This window comes from Mastacembelus armatus, chromosome 12 (assembly GCF_900324485.2).
Source record: "Mastacembelus armatus chromosome 12, fMasArm1.2, whole genome shotgun sequence".
In the NCBI taxonomy this organism is placed as follows: domain Eukaryota; kingdom Metazoa; phylum Chordata; class Actinopteri; order Synbranchiformes; family Mastacembelidae; genus Mastacembelus; species Mastacembelus armatus.
Window position 1 is genome coordinate 10,582,456 of NC_046644.1, and position 22,580 is coordinate 10,605,035.

At 39.1% G+C, this 22,580-nt stretch overlaps 1 protein-coding gene across 3 annotated transcripts in view; it reads right to left on the minus strand.

The window, feature by feature from the left end:
• Nucleotides 1-296: 296 nt before the first annotated feature.
• Nucleotides 297-22,580, minus strand: part of sardh (sarcosine dehydrogenase) — a 30,644-nt gene continuing 8,360 nt past the window's right edge. For all 3 annotated transcript variants that reach the window (XM_026297397.2, XM_026297396.2, XM_026297395.2), the window contains 14 exons: nucleotides 21,813-21,942; nucleotides 20,700-20,786; nucleotides 17,724-17,814; nucleotides 17,325-17,466; nucleotides 13,498-13,581; nucleotides 13,108-13,221; nucleotides 12,501-12,639; nucleotides 10,343-10,456; nucleotides 9,393-9,540; nucleotides 6,676-6,769; nucleotides 4,509-4,671; nucleotides 4,128-4,296; nucleotides 3,852-3,987; nucleotides 297-2,191 (listed from right to left, as the gene is read on the minus strand). In XM_026297397.2, the coding sequence (XP_026153182.1) occupies nucleotides 2,063-2,191; nucleotides 3,852-3,987; nucleotides 4,128-4,296; nucleotides 4,509-4,671; nucleotides 6,676-6,769; nucleotides 9,393-9,540; nucleotides 10,343-10,456; nucleotides 12,501-12,639; nucleotides 13,108-13,221; nucleotides 13,498-13,581; nucleotides 17,325-17,466; nucleotides 17,724-17,814; nucleotides 20,700-20,786; nucleotides 21,813-21,942 (1,740 nt within the window). In that variant the 3' untranslated portion in view covers nucleotides 297-2,062. The remainder of the gene's footprint in view (nucleotides 2,192-3,851; nucleotides 3,988-4,127; nucleotides 4,297-4,508; nucleotides 4,672-6,675; nucleotides 6,770-9,392; nucleotides 9,541-10,342; nucleotides 10,457-12,500; nucleotides 12,640-13,107; nucleotides 13,222-13,497; nucleotides 13,582-17,324; nucleotides 17,467-17,723; nucleotides 17,815-20,699; nucleotides 20,787-21,812; nucleotides 21,943-22,580) is intronic.

Genomic DNA, 22,580 nt, shown 5'->3' on the forward strand with positions numbered 1-22,580 from the left:
GTTTGTGTTTGGGGGTCTTTTCTGGCACCTGCTGTGATTATATGCTAAAAAAAAAATCTTCAATGTTATTATTAGTACACACATATTAATAATGGTCTTATTCATGAGTCATGTTTCAAAATAAAGGAGACGGGCATGGGGTAAGTAAAAAATGTTGGCAGTTAAGAAGGAAATAATACACACATCACTTTGGACACAATAAATGAGTCAGGATTTCCAATTTCCAATTTGACTCATCACATTCTTAATCATAGTCATAATGTTCTTTCAAGAAAACAACAGGACTCATAGAGGAATTAATACTTTATGCATTCCACCTGTTTTTATTAAGACTTTTGCAATTTTATCAGTTTGTTTCACATTTCCCAAATAAATATTGCTATTAAACTATAGCTACTCCTGAGAATAAACATTTCAATGCCCTTCTGGACAAGCTCAATTATTCCACATTAGTAAACATTTTGTGCTGAACATGCAGCGACACACACCTGAGTCATACATACACATGCCTTATTCTACTTGAACCTACTTTTGTTGCTAGTGAATCCCTATGTTCTGTGGCAGATTTGTGGCCTTACAAAGAAATAAACAGACAAGTACCTGCATTAAAGACATGAGTGAATTATCAAGGTGCCACACTAGTGATTCCTTTTTGTTGTTTGAATCACAGTTTTTCCTCTCGAACTGAAAGCATAGTAAGACATTTTTATTCAGATAGCCATGGGCTCTCCACATTGAAACTGCTATGTAGCTAGAAAACCTTTCAGAAGTTTCAGGTTTGTATACGCTCACACAGCGAGTTCCAAAGTAAAGACTCAATTAAAAAATAAAAGCATCTTCCAAAGAACCTGGTATCAACTCAGGTAATTGGTTCAGCATAATGAATTATTTGCAATTAATATTTGATTTTCCACAGCATTAATTAGCTGAGGTCTACAGTTCAGTCCTATTTTCACATACTTCTCATTACTCAGCTGCCTTAATCTCATATTTGGAATTGAAAGTATTTATTACTGAGGCTAAGGTGGTTTTCAATGCACCCTCTGTGAATGTTTCACAGTAAAAGTACCAGAACCTTCTATAGAAATCTCTGAATGTTTTTACTCTGATGCAGATGAACAAAATGTTGAGTTTGATTTCACAACAAAAACAGGAATTCTTAAGCAAATAAGTCGATAGGATGTAGCCTCATTAAAGAACAGAACCAAAAAATACAAGCACTGCAAAAAGTTGATTAACACTGCAGAGCACAGCAACAGGGGGGAGGCATCTATCTCTAACAGCTGCTTTCTGATAATTGTTCTTTTCCTTTCATTCTCCTTCAGCGGTGCACACCCGACTGGTGTGCTGTGCCTCTGGGATTTTTTTTTTTTTTTTTCCATCCCTTTTACCCTCCAACTCCGATAAACACTCAAGCTGTCTGCCTCTGATACCACAGAAGTAAAACTTATTATCAGCACAAACATCAGTCACTATAATATGAGTCACACTGCCTTTAGGACTACACTATGAAAATACATGTAAGTTTATTCCCCAATAAAGTACTCCATGGTCTAATGGGGTAAAACAGAAGTGAACTATTACAGCTATCTGACAACCTGTTCCAAATGCAGGGGGGAGTTTTCTCTTGAGCTATAGTACTAAAAGGCCCTGGCCACTTACTGAGGATTTACTTTGTATAAAAGTGCACACACACACACACGCAAATCTAAATGAAACTTTTAGCCCTTTTATTAGTTTTTGTACACAGACACAATACAATGAATCCTCAGGTTCACTGCTGTGCTGTGCTGCTGGGTCTTCTTCCTTTTAAGACTTTTTTTGACAACTACGAAATAAGAGATTTCCCATGTGCTCCATCACCACCACTATCTCCATCAAATCACAGATATAATTTTAATGACATGAACATTTGAGATACTGTAGCTATTATTTGACAGACAAGTGAGACTAACACAGCTGCACCAGCATGTACGGGGAAAAAAAAATAAGAAATCCCTTGCACCTCTTTCCGACTCTCCAATCAGAACGTGTCTGCTTCAGATTTCCCGTGTGGTCCTTCTCAGGTATAGATGCCCTTAACACGTTTATTCTCAGGGTCAAATGGAGATTTGAGGTGAGCCTTGGCCTTATATGTCACTCCCATCCTCTCCAAGGTAAACTCACCACTCTTTATGAAATCGGCACTCACCTGACAAAGAAAGGAAGAGAGATATGTGGTCAAAATAAGAGGCGAGCAAACCAAAAAAACAGCAGTGGGAGATTAGCTGAAAAAGAAAAGAGGGGAGAGAATGTAAATTTTGGTAGATGAGGAGACAGAGATTAAAACAGAGAAAATGAGATGACTAATTAAACCACACTCTGTAAAAATAGTGTCCCCAACTGGCACAGCACACAAAAATGAACAATTTCACGGGATTCATATCTAACAGAGGAGAACGGCACAGGAGTTATTAAACACTGAAAGCAATTCATTCACTCATGATCCAGTGTGAGCTCTCTGGCAACACAAAGAGGTAATTTTCACTGACTGACTCCCTTTTCCTTCTAAGCAGCTCCCCAAGTGATCTGTCACTCTGTCCCATTTACACACACACACACACACACACACACACACACACACACACACACACACACACACACACACACACACACACACACACACACACACACACACACACACACACACACACACCTACCTTTACTACTTTCATGTTGAGGTGGTAGTGGTAACAGTAGTGTATCAAAGGCTCAAGCCAAATAACAATCCTCTTCAGGCAGAAAGATGCCTTCATTCTATCTACAGCCATACAACATTATGGAGTATGATCCTTTTAATTAATAAGAGGATCCAGCTTTATCTGAAAATTCCTCTCACTGTCAGTCTCCCCTGACAGTCTTCTCCCTCCTTAATTTTTAATGGCAGTCCTGCAACATGCCGTCACTGTAACTATCATATTAATATACAAATTGACACCATGTTTCCCATGCCACCATAGAGATAAATCACTAGGCTGAGACAGGTCCTCCTATTAAAGCATGATGAAATATCAGTGTCTTTATTCATTTGATTCAAATGAATAAAGAAAAATCACTAACGGCATCTAATGCAGACATTTATGTACAACAGGCCTCCCTGCACGAAGCTCTCTCATGATTTGTAAGTGCTCTTACCTGTTAATTGGTTTACTTATTTCATTAGTACCTGATGCTGAAATCTCCGCTTTAGATTAAATTATCAAAACTTAAAGACACAGTGACATAGAAATCCATTTCCCATGTATAAATGATCATATTATATGGTTTTATACCAAATTACTTTTTTCTCTTTCTGTAAACTATTTTAACATTTTTTTTAAGTATTTCACCATTCGCCCATAATTATTTTGTGATGTCCAGACAAGCAATAAAGTATCGCCACTTGTATGCGTCTCCAAGCTTAAGTGTCCAAAAACGCGAGGGTCTATCAGCTTTGTTTTACTGGTCATGACTAGGGGATGGACATTAAACAAATGAGTATCTGTGCACGCACATAAACACACAAATACACACAACCTTCTCTCCTAATGCTTTTATCCTTCTTTCTGATATTCCAGCTGTTATTCTGTGTACATTTGTAAATTATTAGCAGGAGAGAAACACACACACACACACACACACACACACACACACACACACACACACACACAAAATAACTGCATGCTCGCCAATAAAACTTATTATTTAATATATGGAGAGTGAGAGACCAAATGACACCAGGCACAAACAAAACTAAAATATTAACCCAAGAACAGGAGGGTTCGGATAAGTACACAATATTTAGATATAAGTTAAAGTGTTTAAGCTCCTACCACTCCTCCATCGGGGTTACGGATATATCCATAACCAATTGTTTTATCGATAAAGAAGCCAAACTCTGCACGACGTAGGTGACCAACGGGAACTCCACTACGAAAAATGGCCTCCAGACCGAACATTGGTACTTTCCTGAGAGAGAGAGTGAGAGACAGAATGAATTAGTCTAACTTCACAGAGAAAAGCTTGATTGTAGAGACAAGAAAGACATTTTACTCCTTTCATTCATTTCTCTCTGGCAAACATCAAATGTCATGACAGGTTTTACTGACTCCTCAATGGTGAAGCAGACAATGCGCCTCCTGAGGCCCTCCTCCTTCTGTTTCTGCAGCCTGTCACGACCCTGGAACTGGATCGAACTCTTCAGTTTGCAGGTGAAGGCGAGCCCTGCCTCCAGGGGTGTGTCATCTGGGCGAAGGTCTGCATGCCAATGTCTGTACCCTGATAAAGACAAATAATCAGTGAATGCAGAGATGTGAGCAAAAACCATTTTTGATGTTGCTTTGAATTTTCAGTACATTAATAATTAAATATGACTTAAATTACTCATATGCTAATCTTCTTTCTTTTATTGGTTCAACTTCAGTAAATCTATGGTTTGGCTGAATTTGCATGTCGAGGGTAATTTTTTATGACCACTTATTGAAAGCTACCTTTCTCTATGCTGAGCGAGTCGATGGCCCTGTAGCCTGAATTGATGATGCCATGCTTTGTGCCTGCAGCCATGACGGCGTGGTAGACCGGGAGGCAGGAGTCTTTGGGAATGTGCAGCTCCCAGCCGAGCTCTCCAACAAACGACAGACGCACAGCTCGCACCTGACGAGAGAGTGACAGCGAGGAAGCTTAAAGAGCTGCAGAGAGACATGTCGAGGACAAAGCTGGCCTTCCTCTGCTTTTTCACACTCACCCACGAACACACATACTACATAGTGAAAGATCAGATCTGCTTGTTATGTATTATGACAAAAACAGGGCTGACAAGAGAAAAGCACAAGGCCTTAAAGCAGCAGAAAAGATTGAGAATAGAACAGATGCAATGATAAGGTGCACAAAAAGGAAAACTGTGTTTCTCCTTTTGAGAAATGAACATTGTGTTCAAAATACTTGAAGTCCTGAAAGCGTCAAGGTAAGAGGTGACACTGATTAAAGAAGAGTAAGGAGGGAGAGACATGACAGAGAAAATAGAGGAACAGTGCAGGGATGAAGGCAGCCTATTTTGATTATTGGTCATGATAACATTTTACTCAACACCTCCATTGTATTGATTCTGGAAAATGCAGCCAGAACAGCCTTGAGTGGGAAAAGGAGCACAAGCTTCACACAGCTTTCCAAAAAAAAAAAAATCTCAGTTTGATAGATGTCTCCCAAAACCATCTCTCCAACCCAAATTAAAAACTGACAGTAGACTCTGATTGTTGTGGTAGATCCAACAGCCGTAGAACAATTACCTACGACTAGACTCTTTATTGTACAGAGCTACCTTGTCATTTTATTTTTGCAGCTTGCAAATATTCAGACACAAACTATCTTCTTGCATTTCTTCTTAGCGTTAGATAAGTTAAAGTATGCTACAGCTTCACTGTAATATAGACAACCAAGGTGACAAATACCAGAGAGGCTATGATGCAAACAGACAGGAAAGAGAAGAGGAAAAGCAAAGGTAATGAAAAAATGGGGAAGGGAGAGGAAAATTAGGGGAGAGAACTCTCTCTAACAGTTCCCCCCAGTGGGCGCTGTGAGAGCCAGGCCATATGGCCTGCCAGGGATCACACTCGGTCCCATATGTAAGCCACAAAACTCTGGGGAAAACAGTACATGTGGGTCTGCACTTACTGACAACACACACGCTCCACCCAATACACAGGCGACAAACCAACACAGAAAAAACACATGGATCCCTCATGAACACTGTCAGATTGACCAGACAATCATCAGAGGTGCACGTGCACACATGCACGCACACACACATTAGTGCAAAAACACATAAACATGAATTAATATGTCCTAAGGTGTATATGGCAGCACACTGCTTTTAACTGGCAACTTAGGAAGAGACAGAGAGTAATGAGCTATGAGGGGAGCAGAGGGCAGAAAGAGCACTCTGCTTTCACAGCAGTGCAGCCATTAAAATGTCACCCAGACAAGGCCAGCAACCAGCTGGAACACAGCAACTCACACATGCACACACATATATACACACACACACACACACACACACACACACACACACACACACAACCAAATTCAGAGACACTCTTACAGAGCTGTGAGAAGATGCTGACTGCAATCACTGGAGCGTTATATAATTCATGCAAGAGCAACTGACAGATTGAGTATGTGTGGACATATGTGTCGCAGCATGTGCCGGTACAACATGTCCTCCTTTATCTAAGGCCAGAAACGCTGTAGAGGTCAACTCGAGAAACGGAGGCTCCATGCGTTACAGCACTGCTGATATGGCTTTTGTAAAACAGAGTTCAGAATAAATATGATTTCCAGCGTTACTCTTTTTGGGTCGTGAATCGCTAAACCTCAGGAGCAGAAGTAGAAAGAGACAGGTGGCGGAATGAAGCGGAGAAACGTAAAACGAATGTGGACAGCTCTGACACCTACAGTATAAGTCACAAGGCTGCTGTGAGACATGCCATCTGTCCTACACAGTCTCTGTCAACTGGACCTTTTAAATAACAAACCAGATTGTTTACATGGTAGTTTTGTCACTGCTTTTTGAAATTCAACTAGCACTGACAGACTGATGTTGATATGTACAACATCCAATTACTGTAGACATTAGTCAAGGCACCAAGTGTGTGTTCTCACCGGACGTCCTGCTGCATTGACGACCTTGTGGGTAGAGAAGGGGAAAGCTTCGTTGCTCAGGTCTGTGTCCAGCACCTCCTGAAGTACCTCCCGACTGCACAGGAAGAGAAAACACAGAAAAAAGAAAAAAAAAATTATATTTTTACATTTAGATCAAACACACCCACTGTATGCAACCAGTGTGGCCGTCATATCAAGTAATTTATTTCATCGAAAACTTAACCATTGTCTACTCTTAAATGTAGAACTTGTTATATTTGTTGTAGAAATGTACCAAACTCTCCTTGTCCCACAAACACACTCTTTAAAAAAAAAAAAAAAAAAAAAAATCAATATTACATAAAGATGACTCAACAGAAAAAGAAGAACTAAGTTTAGCTTACTTTGCTACTTGTACACTTGTATGTTTGTGAGGAGGTAGGAAGAGAATAAAAAGCATGAGGCCTGTTTTTAGAAGATATTTTTGCAACAGTGTGGCAGCAAGTCAGGGTTGAACATATTTGGGGAAGGGTTCTGGGAGCGTTTGTGTCTACATATTTGTGTATCCGTGTGGTTGTCCTTTTTTCCTAAAAAGTAAGTTGAATGTATAAATGCAAGTATGTGGGTTTGGCTGGAAATGTAAACGAAGCAAGTTGATTCAGTTGTTCAAGGCAACGTCACATCTCTCTATATATTAAATCAGTGAATAGTTGAGAGTATGTGTGCAATTTGTTTCTCTGATGTAGCACTTGACTGTGAGTATTAGATGAGGATGAATGGACACACACACACACACACACACACACACCCTCACACACACACACACACACACACACACACACACACACACACACACGACTCTCTTATATCATATCACATAATTTCATATATTATACATAAGGTTTGTAATTACAAAGCAAACCAAGCATCATTTTCACCCTTTGGCACATGCTGCTAAGCTGTGTGAACAAATGTGCACATTTTGAGGCTCCTGCCTACTGAGTATTTAAAGGAGACGTCTGGGAAGGAAAACACAGAAAAACATATTTCCATAAACACAGTAATTTTCATTCTGCTTAAGCTTAAAGGAGATCAGTCTGCTTTGTAAGAAACTAAAACCCAAATACTGGAGAGTCGATTTTCAGCAATTCCTCATGTGTGGCAGGATGAGCTTAGTGTCAGTACAGTACAGTGCAGAGAGAGGCCACACAGATGCCAGTCTTGTTCATATCACACATACAAACACACACACACACACACACACACACACACACACACACATACACACACAGATACACAACATTCGCAGATGCAAGCAAAGTCACTCAGAAGCTGAGTGCCCTTCGGACGCTCAAGAAAACTCAATGATCTCCATAATCAACATCCTATTATGTGTATAATGAAACACACACACACAAACTGAACCACTGTTCCCGGTGACGCACTGATTTCTCGCTTGACGTAAGCAATGAATGCAAAAATAAATTTTTAAAAAATGTGAAAAAGGGAAAGAAGACAGTGGGATTAAGTGGAAAGAAAACTAAAGAAGACTAAAGAACCCTCAAGGTGAAGAAATCAACACAACCCACACAGAGAACAAAGTGACCTAACCCTACAGCTGGTAAGAGGGAAGAACAAAGACAGAGGGCAGTGATGTGGGGAGGAAAGGAGATGAGAGGGAAAGAAATAGATGAGGAGTTCAGAGAATGAGATCGAGAAGAGGTAAAGGCAGCACAGTTTGTTCTCTAAGCAAAACTATAGGATACAAGAAGAACACCTGGACAAGCTTAGATTCCCTCCCGTGTACAAATGTGCACATTCTCAAAATAAAGAAATCAGTGAATGACGGTTCTGATCTATGAGTGAAAAATATATCAATTTCAGTAGCACCCTTTATTTATTCACAGTAGGTTTCTGAAAAACAAAGTTGTTTAAGGGGGGAAAACATGGATGTTTTCAGTCTCAATTTATTTTACAATTGGCAATTTGATCATGCAATTTGAAAATGCATTTTGCAAATAACAATCCAATATGCAAGTGACTGAATTATTTTAGCTAAAATTTAAACAAAATCAATTGCATGTCATATTGCCATGGGATGTTGGTCTCTTTATGCACATGTGCCATTGCGACAGCACCCACAGTGGTTTGCACTTTCACTTCATTGTCACCAAGCTCTTTTGGTGTCAAAATTCAATACAAGAATTGAATTGAATTGAATTGAATTGCCTATTGTAAAATGAATAAAGAGACAGAAAAAAGTTTTTAAAAAAAATCTCTCAAAAGAAAATGTGACTGGGAAAAAAAAAGAAGATGTTTTTACTATTTCCTGACATTTTATGAAGCAAATATTTCATGTATTAATTAGCAAAATGAAATTAATTATTAGCTACAGCCCAAGTCCAGACTTTCCATCAAGTCACAGTTCCAGCGGCCCACACACTGGAAGCTGCTGAATATTATCAACAGGGTGTTTGAGCAGAAGCAAAGCAAAAGGATAAGCAGTATATTTCATGTGAACTAATATTAAATATTTGCTAAACACAGTTTTTGACATTTAGTCCTTAAAAGTCATTACTGCAATGGTTACACTAGGAAATCACCATGACCACAGGTGAAGAGATGTGATCCTTGTGTGATCCTGTGATTCCTTTTTGTTATTGAAATTCAGGCTACACTTTAAGATCAGAGCAGACCTTTTCTGGTAGAATCTAACACTCCTTTTTTTCCCCTCCCACCTTTTGGGACCCTGGATGCTGATCATCCCCATGTCCTCAGAGTGGTCTGTCAGCTGGCAGTGGAAACCCTGGTCCTGAAGAACCGTCCTAATGTGGTTCCAGTTGTGCTCTGCAACAGCACCTCCGATGGCCAGGTAGTATGCATCACCTGGATCAGAAAGTGGAAGAAAAAAAGAAATGATTGAGGGAAGTAAAACAGAAACAATGGAAGATCAGACAAATATATTGTATGTTCAATAAAACTAGTTAGAGAAGGCTTTTAGGTAGAAAAACTGATTTAGACACATCACAAACTGATGGCTATATAAAAACAGCAAAAGAGAGAACAAGATGTTATATGTACAATAAATGTGCATATTTGAAGCAAATTAATGAAATGTTTGCAGGCTGAATCCCTTGTGAGAAGAAGTGCAGGTAGATGAATTAAGTAATGCCACCAAGTCATTTCTTTTAATATGACATCTTTTCCATCACAAGTGTATAAGCTTTTATAGCAGTACCTCAGCAAGTTTGTTTGCAAATCAGTGTTTTGTTTGAAAATTGAAAATGATGGATGAATGGTAAATACAATAACAGCTGCTTACATTGGAGCAACACAATAGAGTTATTGAAGTTGAACAATTTCACACAGGTGAAATTGAAATATATAAAATATATTAATATATTAAATTAAAAATGGCTGAGGAGAACAACAGAAGAGGTGCAGCATAAGAATAGAATGATAAATGCAACAGTATTGACAGATTAGCTGGGAGACCACAACTGATACAACTGAGCAAAACAATCATAAATTCAATGTAAGACACAATAGAATGACAGATATAAGAAATAAGAGCCATTAAATGAAAATGACGCCACGATGTCGAATTGTAAATGCAGGAAGAGAAGATCTAAAAGCACAACAGATATGACCATGCACCAGATAAATATGCAAACAGAACGTTTCTCACCAATGGATTCTGGTGCCAGGGGCAGGTTGGCAGCACCAGGCTCCAGTCTGCTCACTGTCAGGTCAGACTCCACCCCTCCTCTCTTATTCAGCATGCAAGTATACACAGTGGAGCCTGAAACACACACACAAACAGTTCATTCATGCAGCATACTTTGTGGACCAGTTCAAAGTGTGCAGCCTCTTGGCACCAAACTGACTGAAACCTTGAAAAAGGATTAACTCAAGGTTGAGGTCTATAACTGATTCTTTGAGTAATCCAGTTTCATTGTTTTGTGTGTTTGTGTGTGTGTGTGAGAGAGAGAGAGAGAGAGAGAGAGAGAGAGACGGTGCTTTCTTTCACCTCATGCGTGGATGAGTATGAATTTTTAATACTCAAGTGTACTTACACTTCTTTCACAACTCAGGGCAGATAATTATCAATCTCTGCCTCTAGAGAATAAACCTGTCCTGACGATACTCGAGCCTTGAGCAAGTTACCAAGGAAACTAGAGAGAAAATGAACCACATTAAAAATTGTAATGACTTAAAAATGAACATCACTTAAAGATATTCATGATGAAAACATCCTTAAAATAATTTCTTAAAAAACAAGATCTGTATCTAATTACAAGAGACACAATAAAGAAGAGAAAAGCATTTTTCTTTTTAAGAGGCTACCTGAAATCTGGTTGTTATAATGAGCGGAGGAGAAAATAAAGCCAGCTGCACAAACTGAAGAGAACTCCATCGATTTTACACATCAAACTGTTTTACAGGTCGTGGGAAATGCTACTAAAAATATGAAAAAAGCCATACACTCATAAATGCCTCAAGTTATAACTCTTGTGTCTGCATCCACTGTGTGTGAAGACTTCACGATTGAAAAGAAAAAAATATCTGGGGGAGTAGAGTTAGAAAGAAGCGTGCTTACCGAACCACGGTAGACCACTGCTCATCTCTGCTTGAGGCTAGAAGCTTCAGGCTACATTAGCTGCAACAAGCACAACACACCCAAATCCCTGACAGAGCCGGTTTGTGTTCTGGGTGAAGTAGATGGACAAGCGAGCAGAATGCATGGAAAAAAAAACTGCATCCATCTCTACTTCTGCTGCAGGGATTTCATATTTTCTAAACTGTGCCAGTGTTACATGAATCCATGTCTAAACCGCTGCTCTTTTAAGAGCATAGTAATTCCAATTTATTGCTGCATTTCAATTACACAACATTTTCAATGTTTACAAGAGGCAGACTCAAAAAGAAGCATCGGAATTAAAGCGACAATGACAGATATGATGATTTCCTTAGTATTCCCAAGTAGTCTCCCATATGAACTGGGCTTTAAGAAAGATTCTAGAGGATCTATATGTACATAAAAAAATATATGTATATAGAGTAAAATACTTAGTTAATGTATATAATGATACTTTTTGACTCTTCTGTGTTCTATCACGTGGAAGCTTGTGCAAGACTCCTTTGAACTGTTGTTGATATCTCTTTATATTTATATTTTTCAAGGAAATGTTGACACACACATGCATGTTATTAAATGGTTCTTATGTTACTGATCACTTTTCTATAAAGATCACACCTTTTCTTCCTGTGGGCGTTCGCCATAGGAAGTAGTGGAGCTGGTCATAATGCTGCTGGTAAAATGAAAAGGAGCTGTGGTTCCAGTGTGTGGGGAGACATTTCCTATGGCTACATTTTGTGTGAATTCACACAAGATGACTGTCTGTCAGAATTTGTTTAGACCATTAGCTCAGTTTCTGAAAAGGTAACACTTAACACAGAAGCGATCTACTCTGCTCAACAGTTAGGAGGAACAACCCAGGGAGTAGGAATGTGAGGAGAATGGAGAAAAAAAAAAAATCTCCAGAGTATTTGGAGCTCTGCCTGTTTTCACATCTCTGCACACCTGTCACTGCAGAAAGCACCCTTTCAGAGACTATGTACTGGCATTCAGAACCTGCTATGGAGATTTTGTTGAAACCTGGACTGTTCTTCTCATGTGTTGGCATCTTTTTTTTTTGTTTTTTTTTTTTTTTTTTTTTACCAACTCTGTCCATCTCTGACCTCTCCATCCTGTCAGTCTTTCCTCCCATCTGCCCGTTTCTGTGCATGTGTGTGTGTGTGTGTGTGTCTGTAAGTGCATTTGCTTTAGTAGCAGTCCGGCTGACCTGGCTTCTTGTTGACATCTGCAGTGAACAGCCAATCAGCCGCCTTCTTGGCATCTGGTCCAGTGAGATAGAACTTTCCAAAGTAGGACATGTTAAACACAGCGACACTGTGTCTACATGAGAGGCACTCATTCTTAATCTGCATAGAAAAACAAAAAAGCACAATACTTTTTAAACAGACCCCCAACACTGTATGCAGTAAATTCTATGTCCGCTCTTTGACTAACAGGACAGAGTATATATCTTCGCCGCCAATCCTTGAAAGCAGCATTCATCACAGTAGTCACATTAAATGGAAAACTAATGGGGAAGATTTGACATCAAGGTTGGTTATTCTCTCCTTGTAGTGTCCTCCAAGCTGCTCAGTTAGTCTGATGCTTCTCCTCAAACTCCCTTTTGTAAAACAAAACCCAGTATGTGAACTCTCACTCTCATCACTGTCTGCTGAACACATGTTCTTTTCCCTCGTAGGAACCTTCAGAGAGTGTTCATACTCAGCTGGCTACCCTAAATATTCAGCCCACTGTGGACTGACAGAGGAGGAAATTGCATTCAACTGTTCTACAATATAACATGTTCACACACACTTTTCCACTTGGTCTCTTACCACGTCATGATGTGGAGGGAAGTCAAAGGTGTACTCTTTGCCCAGCAGTTCATTGTATTTGTAGTTCACATGCTTCTTAACTTCATAAGCCCCATAGTAATCATAGTCTTTAACCTTTGCAGCAACAGACAAACCAATGGTTAGAAGCTAATTAATCATTAGTATTTCTCAAGTGCAGAGAAGGACAAAGCATTGGGCTAGGTACTGTGCCAGTGTCAGCTGTTTTTAGCCTCTTCCAATGTTCACTATGATGCAAGATGTGGAAAAAAAAAAAAAAAAAAAAAAAAAATCAGGTCCTTAACTCTTTAAGTCTCTCCAAAGTTTTTTTTGTCAATACCTGGATGTAAATAAATCATTGGCACGTGCTAGACATGTAAATGTGTGTCTCACGGGAGCGGGCTTGTCTTTGTTGAACCAGCCAGGTCTTTCCCAGCCATGTCTCTCCTGGAACACACAGCCCTGCTCCATCAGCACCTAGGAAAAAAAAAACCAAACAAAAAAAACAATAATACACACAAACAAATAGGCAAAGGTCAGTAAGAGAAACTACTATTTAGTATTATTTACTATAGAAGTATTAAAAAAAAAAAAAGGTATGAAATCCATTATGGAAATCCAAAGGTATGTTATCTATTTTATTTCATATATATGTCCACAAAAATTCACAAATGATCTGGCTCTTAACTATGTTTTCCAGCTAGCTGAAGAAAAACAAGGAGCTGAAAGACACTAAAATGCAGACTTGATAATTCTGTGTGGCTTTGTGACTTCAAGCACACACTCATTTGACTTGTTGCTAATATAAAAATAATGATTAGCATTTTACAATATGGCAGATTTTATTGTTGAACAGTGAGTAACAAAATAACAGATTTTTTTTTAAATCAATCCCGTGTTAGACACTGATCAAAAGTGATGGTAAAATCTTCATACAACAAAACTGTTGCAAATATGGTGCACTTGTTAATTCTTGATTTTGTTGAACTGTGTGGAAATAAGATAATTCAGCTCTCTCCATCTTCCTTGTTAAAATTGACAGCCACCCACAGTTGGTAGTTATGTTCTGCTATGCTCTCCTCCTAGCAGGCAGCTAGCTGTCTCTTGCCAAAACTTCCCACACTGAGCTATATTTACCATCCGTGCTACCGAGGTGGAGAAAACGTGTGAGCAGCGATGTCAGAGATGGCCTGTTTGTGCTCTGAAATAAGCTTGTGTTATCTCCTAAAAGTAGACAGTCTCATTATTTGCACAGGGACAACTTCCTTGGACATCAAACCCCTTAATTACCTCATAGCCATAAGATATACTTTGTGATTTGGAGAATGAGCCAGTACTATAAACAAAGGCACATATAAAAAAATAATAATAATAAAGTTTTTCAGTGCTTTGCAATTTTCACACTACCACCCATACATTTATCTGAGGCTCTCAAACAGCAGGAAGGCTAGTTGCTAGGTGATGGCCCTCGATGAGTGATTAGCAGAGGTGTAATGGGCTTGCAGCTAAGGGTTGGACCAATCCAGTCTCACAGGGACTGTGCTACACACAGTCTGTCCACCTGAGAGCAGCTGTTTGTTGCTACATACTGTGTATGCTGCTTGCTAACATAAAATCTTTGAACTACACTGAACATAATTATACCAGCCCCTGCACTAGTTATAATACAAATGAACTTGTGTGTCAACTGGATAAATGCTGGCTCACTTAGATCAGCTGCTGTTGACTCAAAATAATAACGCAGGCTGATGCATCTGTGGAACACTGGACTGACTGTCCCACAGCTTGATTTACATCAGACAAATACTTTCAGGGAATACTTGAATATGTAAGGGTAAGTCTATAAACATTTGTGAGAAGGTGGCCTTGTAACACAGTTACAGTAAAAACTGGTCATGGCATCATTACATTATTTTATGTCCATCCATTAACTGTGACACACACAAAAACACCCTAACAATACTGAAAGGGGGCAAGTGTGATAAAACTTCTGGAAAGTTGACACAGACAGCAAGTGGTCTTATATAAAAATGTGCAGGTATTATGAGATACTTCACACATACATGCATTTAAGGCATATGTTTTTATTTTTAACTACTTTTCCTTTCTTTAAAAAAAAGCAGATCGAGTTGATCAAAAACTATGATAAAAATTTGTATAACAGGTAGAAACCTATCAAGGCTTTTTGCAAATCAAAGCTCAAGAAAGGAATTACAGTAATAGAAAAGAGGGGATGAATACAGAAAATGCAAATGAGCTGCTAAAAATGCACATTAAGTATTTGGGGGGGAACTAATAAACCCTAAATAAAAAGTTAAATTACATTGTTTACATAGCACACTTTATAGTAAATAAAAATTTGACACTGATATTTATGATTATTATTTTCAGATTTTATTGTTTAACCAAAATACTCAATCATTCAAAATACAAGTGATTTGTCTTTGTAATGTCAGGGAAACTCACTGTAAGGAAACAAATCACCACTGAAAAACATAAAAAGTTACCATCCCATAATGCTTTTGCATTATACTCTCATTCAGTAGAAAATATTTAAAAACAAAATCTGCTGGGAAATTTGTTTAATTATCCATAAAGGGTGGCAGGGAAGTGACAGAAAACAAGAGCTAAGAAAGCAGTAGACATGTTCAAAAAGTATGCTGACATTGCAATTTGCGTAACAGTAATCTGTTCTGAAAAAATGCCTGAACACATGAACAGGGGCAGAAATTGCAACCGTTAAAAGGTAAATGAAGTCTGGGAGAGGAAAGCACAGCTAAGTGGGTCAATAATGCATAACGTATGGGAGCAATGCCCATTAAGAGTTTGTGTCAGGCTACAGAGAAAAAGAAAGCTGAAAGAGAAAAGGCTACTGAAGCTAAGTATATAATTTATAGTCATGCTGGCAGGGATCACATTAATAAACGTAAATGCTGGGGATAGGTTACACTAATAACTGCCTGAGCCTCAATCTGCTATTTGCCTGTAGATGTGACCATAGGAGACAGAGGGGAGGGTGGGATGGATGGAGAAAAGCAAGAGGGTGACAGAGAAATAAAGATACTGAGAGAGATGGGGTCAGTACAGCAGGTTCTATACTCTTACAAACAACTTAAATCCAGTATTTAGCCTCTAAACATACTCTATTCAATGTTGTCTTCATACATTCATGCCAACACAGATGTTCAAGCCTGCACAACCTGATGTTTTAGCATCACATAAGTTGAATAGTTTTCAACCGTCAATTTTAGCTATAGAGAAGCTGAGGTTAAAGAGGTTAGTCGAGGTGAGGAAACCGTGCCATCTCTTTTTCTCCCACACAAAATAGAGATTGTAACAACAAAGACTCAGGAAGAAGGAGAAATACACATTAAATATGAATAGAGCTGGAAACTGTGTGGAAACTGTGTTGGGGATGATGTCAACATAAGAGAATAACAGATGAGAAAAAACTGAAGGCTAGTTAGAAAAATAAATAGAGGACAGGGGGTTGAATTAATGGCTGAAGGGGAGAAGGAAATTTTCAAGTGTTGAATGTACCATATACCCAAGTTGTGCTTCGAAAATTTAACCTTGTGTAACACACAAAAAAAAAAAAATCAGAAAAGTAGAGTCATGCAACATCTGAATTTATAGGAAGTGATCAAACATGACTGGTCTGGTTATACGGTAGTAGAAATAAATTTAAAGAGGTGATCTGATTTCATCTCGTCAGTGTGGGTCCGGAAATGATCCCCTCCGCTATGCAAAAGCCAAAAGGTGTCCGTCTAAGTCGTAGGAGATACAGCCCACACTCTTTCACAGCCCTGTTTACCTAACTGAAGGTACTTGAATAGAGCCAAGGTTAAACATAATGTTTATCAGAGCTAGAAAAGTGCAATTTCATGTTTCAGGTAGAGGCACAACAATATGAGAAGATCTCTCATTTTCAACATCACACTTTATTAGTTTAAAGTCATAAAAACTGTGTAATACCGAAAAAGTTATAAAACAACTTTAAATTCTTATTTTCTATACTCAATAAAACAGATAAATGAAAAAAGGAAAAAAGACATGTTTTGCCAATTAAACCTAAAGGGCCTTGAGTTACTTGAGTCATCAAACCACAGTTGAAAGGGGTGCAACTAACCCACAGCAGAAAGACAACACATTAGCATTTGAACTCTTTAAGAAACAGCCAGTTTAATGGTCTGCACCAGAGATCAAACTGCTCATCCTACCTGATGGAAAGGGTCCTTTCTCATGTTTCTGCTGGCCAGGGGCTCATCAAAGGGGAAAACCACAGAGTAGTTTTTCGCATACGACTCGTGGCTCCGCTCTCTGATCCAGTCTTTGTTGTCTGTCAGCGAGTGATGGAAACGCCTGACATAGGAGGGAGGGAAAGGAATTCAAAAGATCAGTGCTCATTAAAAAAAAAAGAAAGAAGTCACAATCAGACTTCATTAAAACTGATTATTTCGATTATTAAAACATTGCCCCTTGGTAAAATACTAATCAGAACCTCAAAGACCATGTCCGGCTTTGTGACGTATCACCAAACCCATTAGATTTCCTGCGATACTTGCCACAAATCACAGTATTTCCATAGTGTATTTTATACTTTGTGTCTATTCATGTACCTGATGTCGTATCCGTACATATCCTTTTCAGGTCGGCCGTGGATGATCCAGTGAGCCAGTTCTCTGCCACAGCCACCTCCCAGCATCATACCTGACACAGGAAAAAAAAAGCAAAGATGACAGTATGAACAGCATCTACCAGTCACATTCAGCCTCACACAGAAACTCACTGAGTATTGGTGGGACAATCGGCTCATTAATCATCTGAGACAAAAGAAATAAAATGAACAGTCTTTAGAGATTAGTTGGGAAGCTTACACCAGAAAGGTTTTGGTCCGAGGTTTGCTTTGGCCTTTTTTCCATCATTTGACCCTCATAGCTGCCCCTGAGCAATCTGAGCTCATCAGCTGCAGTACTGTGTCTCAACTTGACCAACAACCACTGACAATTCAATACTGCATCCATCCACTTCGTAAACTGCTGTCTTAATGAGCTGCCCCATGTTAGCAACCCCCTCCTTGAGTTGTGCTGCTGGGAATTTGCATAAATTGTGTGAGTGTGTTGTGTGCACATACACCCACTGTTGTGTGGATTGTGAGCACAACATCAATATGCAACATCATGACTAGTGTGTCCTTGCATCTCTCCTCCATCCTCCCATCTCCATCTCTCACAGCATCCCCTCTCTCTGCATCTCTCAGTGCTTCACTCATCTGATGGCACTGTCACTCTGGGCCAAGCCTGGGTGAACATTTGAATAGTAGGATGGAGGGATGGATGCAAGGGTGGAGGGTGATAGGAGAATGCTGGAATTCTCCCAAGACACTGAAGACAAGCAACAGGGCAAGGTGGCACTGATAAATGTCACCCAAGATAACCAGAGGATGTGTGTCCGTGTATCTGCGTGCAAACCCTCACACTCATGCTTCCACTCATGTCATCCACTCAGCCCTTGTAATTTCCCTTTCCTTCTCTGCTATCGGTGTCTCGCTCTATTATTGTGCTCTGCAAACACTTGTTGCTTTCTGTCATTCTCCATCATTTCATTTCCCCTCTTCAGATTCTCTTTAGAGAGTCGCTCTTTTCTTTTACGGTGACGTTACCAGGTGAAAAGACATTTAAACATCTAGGCCAACACCCTGCTAAATTTATTTGTGTGTGTGTGTGTGTGTGTGTGTGTGTGTGTGTGTAGAAGCCTACGTTACATTAAACTGAATATTTTTGAAAAAACCTGGTTCTGTCCAAACTTCAATTTTTTCATTTCAGTGCAACCATTACTATCAGCTATTATCACTAAAAGCACAACTGTAAATGGATAAGGAAATTAAGTCTCCCTCCTATTTGCATCAGTGACTCTATCCTAGCAAAATATATATATATATTATTATTAAACCCAATGCTTTTATTGTGTACCACCTGAAAAACAAGCAATTTTCTGTGCCCTATACTGTGATAAAAAAAACAAAAAACACGATAGCTGTAATACCAGTTAAGGTGCACAGTATTATGATTATGAGCCAGATGGTGATGCAGCTGGATAAGTGGTGCAGCAGTTAAAAGCAACTGAAGAACCACAATCAGAATAAACAAACGTGCACTCAGAAATGAGAAGTTCAACTTGACGGTTCTGACACTAAAAATAAGTAAGTTGAAGTTACTAAGCAACAAATGATTTCTAGAAGTTACAGAGTGAACTCCAACAAGTAAAACAAAATTATTGGAGGATTAAGAAGTTACAAACCACTAAACAATTGATTGTTTTGTGCGAATCTGTCTTCTTTGACCCTGTGGTTATAAATTATCCCTCTTGCACTGCCCTGCCTTGAGCCACAGAAGCAGTGTGACTTCCTTTGCTAGAGGGACACAGAGGAAAGAGTGATGGATATAGAGAGAAGGGGGAACAAAAGGATGGCATGGGGACACATGGACATCTTCAAGCTCCTGCTTTGATTTAGAAGAAATAACAAAAGAAAATCACCAAGTCTTCACATTCAAGAATCTGGAAGCAGTGAATATTTTGTCTTTTTGTATGAGAAAAGGCTTAACCGATTAATCAAATATGTAAATTCATTTTTGGTTAACAGACTTAATGCTTAATTACCTAACAGGAGTATTTTTAGCATTGTTTAAATTCATAAGCAGTACAGGTCTAATGAATAAGACATGAGGCAGTACGTAAGAGATGTAAAAGGAACCAGAAGCTCAGAGGCAGAAGTGTATGACACTAACTTGACCTACAATAAGACAAATGGGCAGAGTGAGCGTCTCGTGAATAAAAGGAAAAGGTGCTCGAGAACATTATCAATTTGCAAGGACCTAAGATCCAACTTTGAAAAAAATTATATTTCTGAAGTAAGAAAGAGAGAGAAGGGAGGTCTGTGTGTTATGTGCGAGAGCTGAAACCACTGTATGCTCACTCATTAGAGCTCCACCTCTCTGCACCTCTCAAGCCCCTGTCATGACAACTCTACAGCTCAAACCTGTAGTTTTCTGCTCTTAAGGAGAAAGAGAGCATTCTCGCAACTGTTAACGCTGATGGTAATTACTTTACCCTTTTACGCCCCCTTTCTCTCTGTTTTTTAGTTTGCAGAGATACTGTCATCCCACCCTCTAATGTCAGAGGCCAGGTCATCTGTGAGGGGAGTAATGGACTGACCTCAGTTGATTGTTTCTATGCGTACGTTCGCCACGGACTCAGTGGAAAAATAAAAGAAAAAAAGACTCCATTATTCATATGTACCTCGAGAGTGCTCACAGAGATCATCAAAGGCTGGACCAAAGTCCAAGAGAAACACTCGGGTCATTTCTCCTTATTTGTTTTCTTCCTGCCATTTACTTTTTTGAAGACTCTTTAGACCTTTTCTAGCTCTATCATTTCATAGCTTCCTCAGTGGAAGTCTTAAAAGCATGAAATATCTTAAAGTAAACAACAGGCAGTCATATGCTCCTATTTTCTTAAAAAATAAATAAATAAATAAATAAATAAATAACACCCCACCACCTTCCCTTCAGCCTTTCTGGCCCTGCAGCATTTACCAGCACTGTTGAAGCCACAGCCCAGGAAGAAACCTCTGACTTCAGGTGCTTCACCCATCAGAGGCTTATGGTCTGCTGTGAACGATTCTGAAAACACACAGAGAGCACCTTTGGAGATTATAATGAATATGCATTTCAGAGACAACCTCATCACAGAGGCGACAATAATACCAACCTTGTGACTGACTTCTACATCTGTACTTATGCTATCTCTTTAAATCACTACATTCTCTCATTTCCTTCCTTTCTGTCTTCCATCAGTGAATATGAGTCTACATTTCCTTATTTTCCACTGTCACTTGTTTCATCTCTCAAAAATCACAGCGACTCTCCAAACAGCTACATCACACTATGATGATGAAAAATCCAATTCCACACTGAAACTCATCAGGCTGCTGGTTGAGTGAAGCAGATATTACAGAGGGAAAAAAGAAAAAAATGAGGAGTGAGCCAATCAAATTCTCTCCTCTGCAAACATGACACATACCCTGCTAATTTAGGTATTCATGAGCATGCGCAGTATGAGACTGACGAATAAGATATTTCACAGATGAATAAATTTCCCAATTTAAATTAGAATTTGTCCAGTTTAAGAAGTGGCATGAACGTGGCTTGTTCCCTGCTGTAATGAATAACATAAGAAATGTAGCAGCAGCCAAGCAGGAATTTCAAAAAAAGCTGAGGTTTCTGTGGAACTGGTGTGTGTGTGTGTGTGTGTGTGTGTGTGTGTGTGTGTGTGTGTGTGTGTGTGTGTGTGTGTATATATATATATATATATATATATATATATATATATATATATATATATATATATATATATATATATATATATATATATATATATATATATATATATATATATATATATATATATGTGTGTGTGTGTGTGTGTGTGTGTGCGCATGTGTATGGTATTACTCATGTTGTGTGGATTTACATCTGTTCACACACTTACACTGTGGGGACAAAACACTGGTCCTTACCATGGAAATCATTTTTAGGTTTGGTACATAGTGGTTATGGTTAAGCTTTGGGCAAGTCTCCAGGAAATAAAAGCAAGTCCGTGTAAAGTCCCAACAAGCAATCAGTGTGTCAGTGAGAGAGATAAGCTACCTGGTCCACACACAGTGGACTTGATGCCAATCTGCTCCAGAACAGGAACTCTGTTGATTGCACCCTCAATATGTTGCATGAACACATCCCAGTCCAGGTCAAATAAGCTGAAGGCAAACTTATCAGATACCTAAGAAAGAAAAGACAAACTCGTCTTATTTCCTAATTTTTACTTTTTCAGCTTTGTTTTTGGTTTCTACCAACTCCTGAGGGAAACATCTGGCAGCAGATTCAGGTAATACTTCCCTAAATTCTTCACGTTGTCGCCTTGGTTTCAAAACACTGTTTTGAATAAAAATATTGACTATAACTGAACAAAAGAGACAGACCTGGGCATTTCTGTTTGTTAAACAGATTTTCCTCACTACTGCAGTGATTTGGTGGATGGACAGTGTGTGTGCACCACCGAAAAGCCAATGTCATTAGCGTCAGGGACCGAATTGCTTTTTTTCCTATTTCTTTCTCATCACTGTTGATAAGAACTGTGACTTCAGTCCAAGTCACCACATGAGGCTGTAAACAGCCAACTGTGTGAGGGAAACACATTGCAGCCACAGCACATCCTGTAACATCTGTTGAATTGATCATTTCTCAACAGGGAATCTGCATATGTCAAATCAGACCCATTTTCTCAGTTCCTTGCCCAGGATTTAATATGCTCCCATCTGGGTTACTGTGCTCCCTTCCTTGTCAGCTGGGCCAAAACGCATCTTTAGCTCTTATAACTCATGTTGAGCAGACCACCTCGCCTTTAAAATTCCCCTGTCC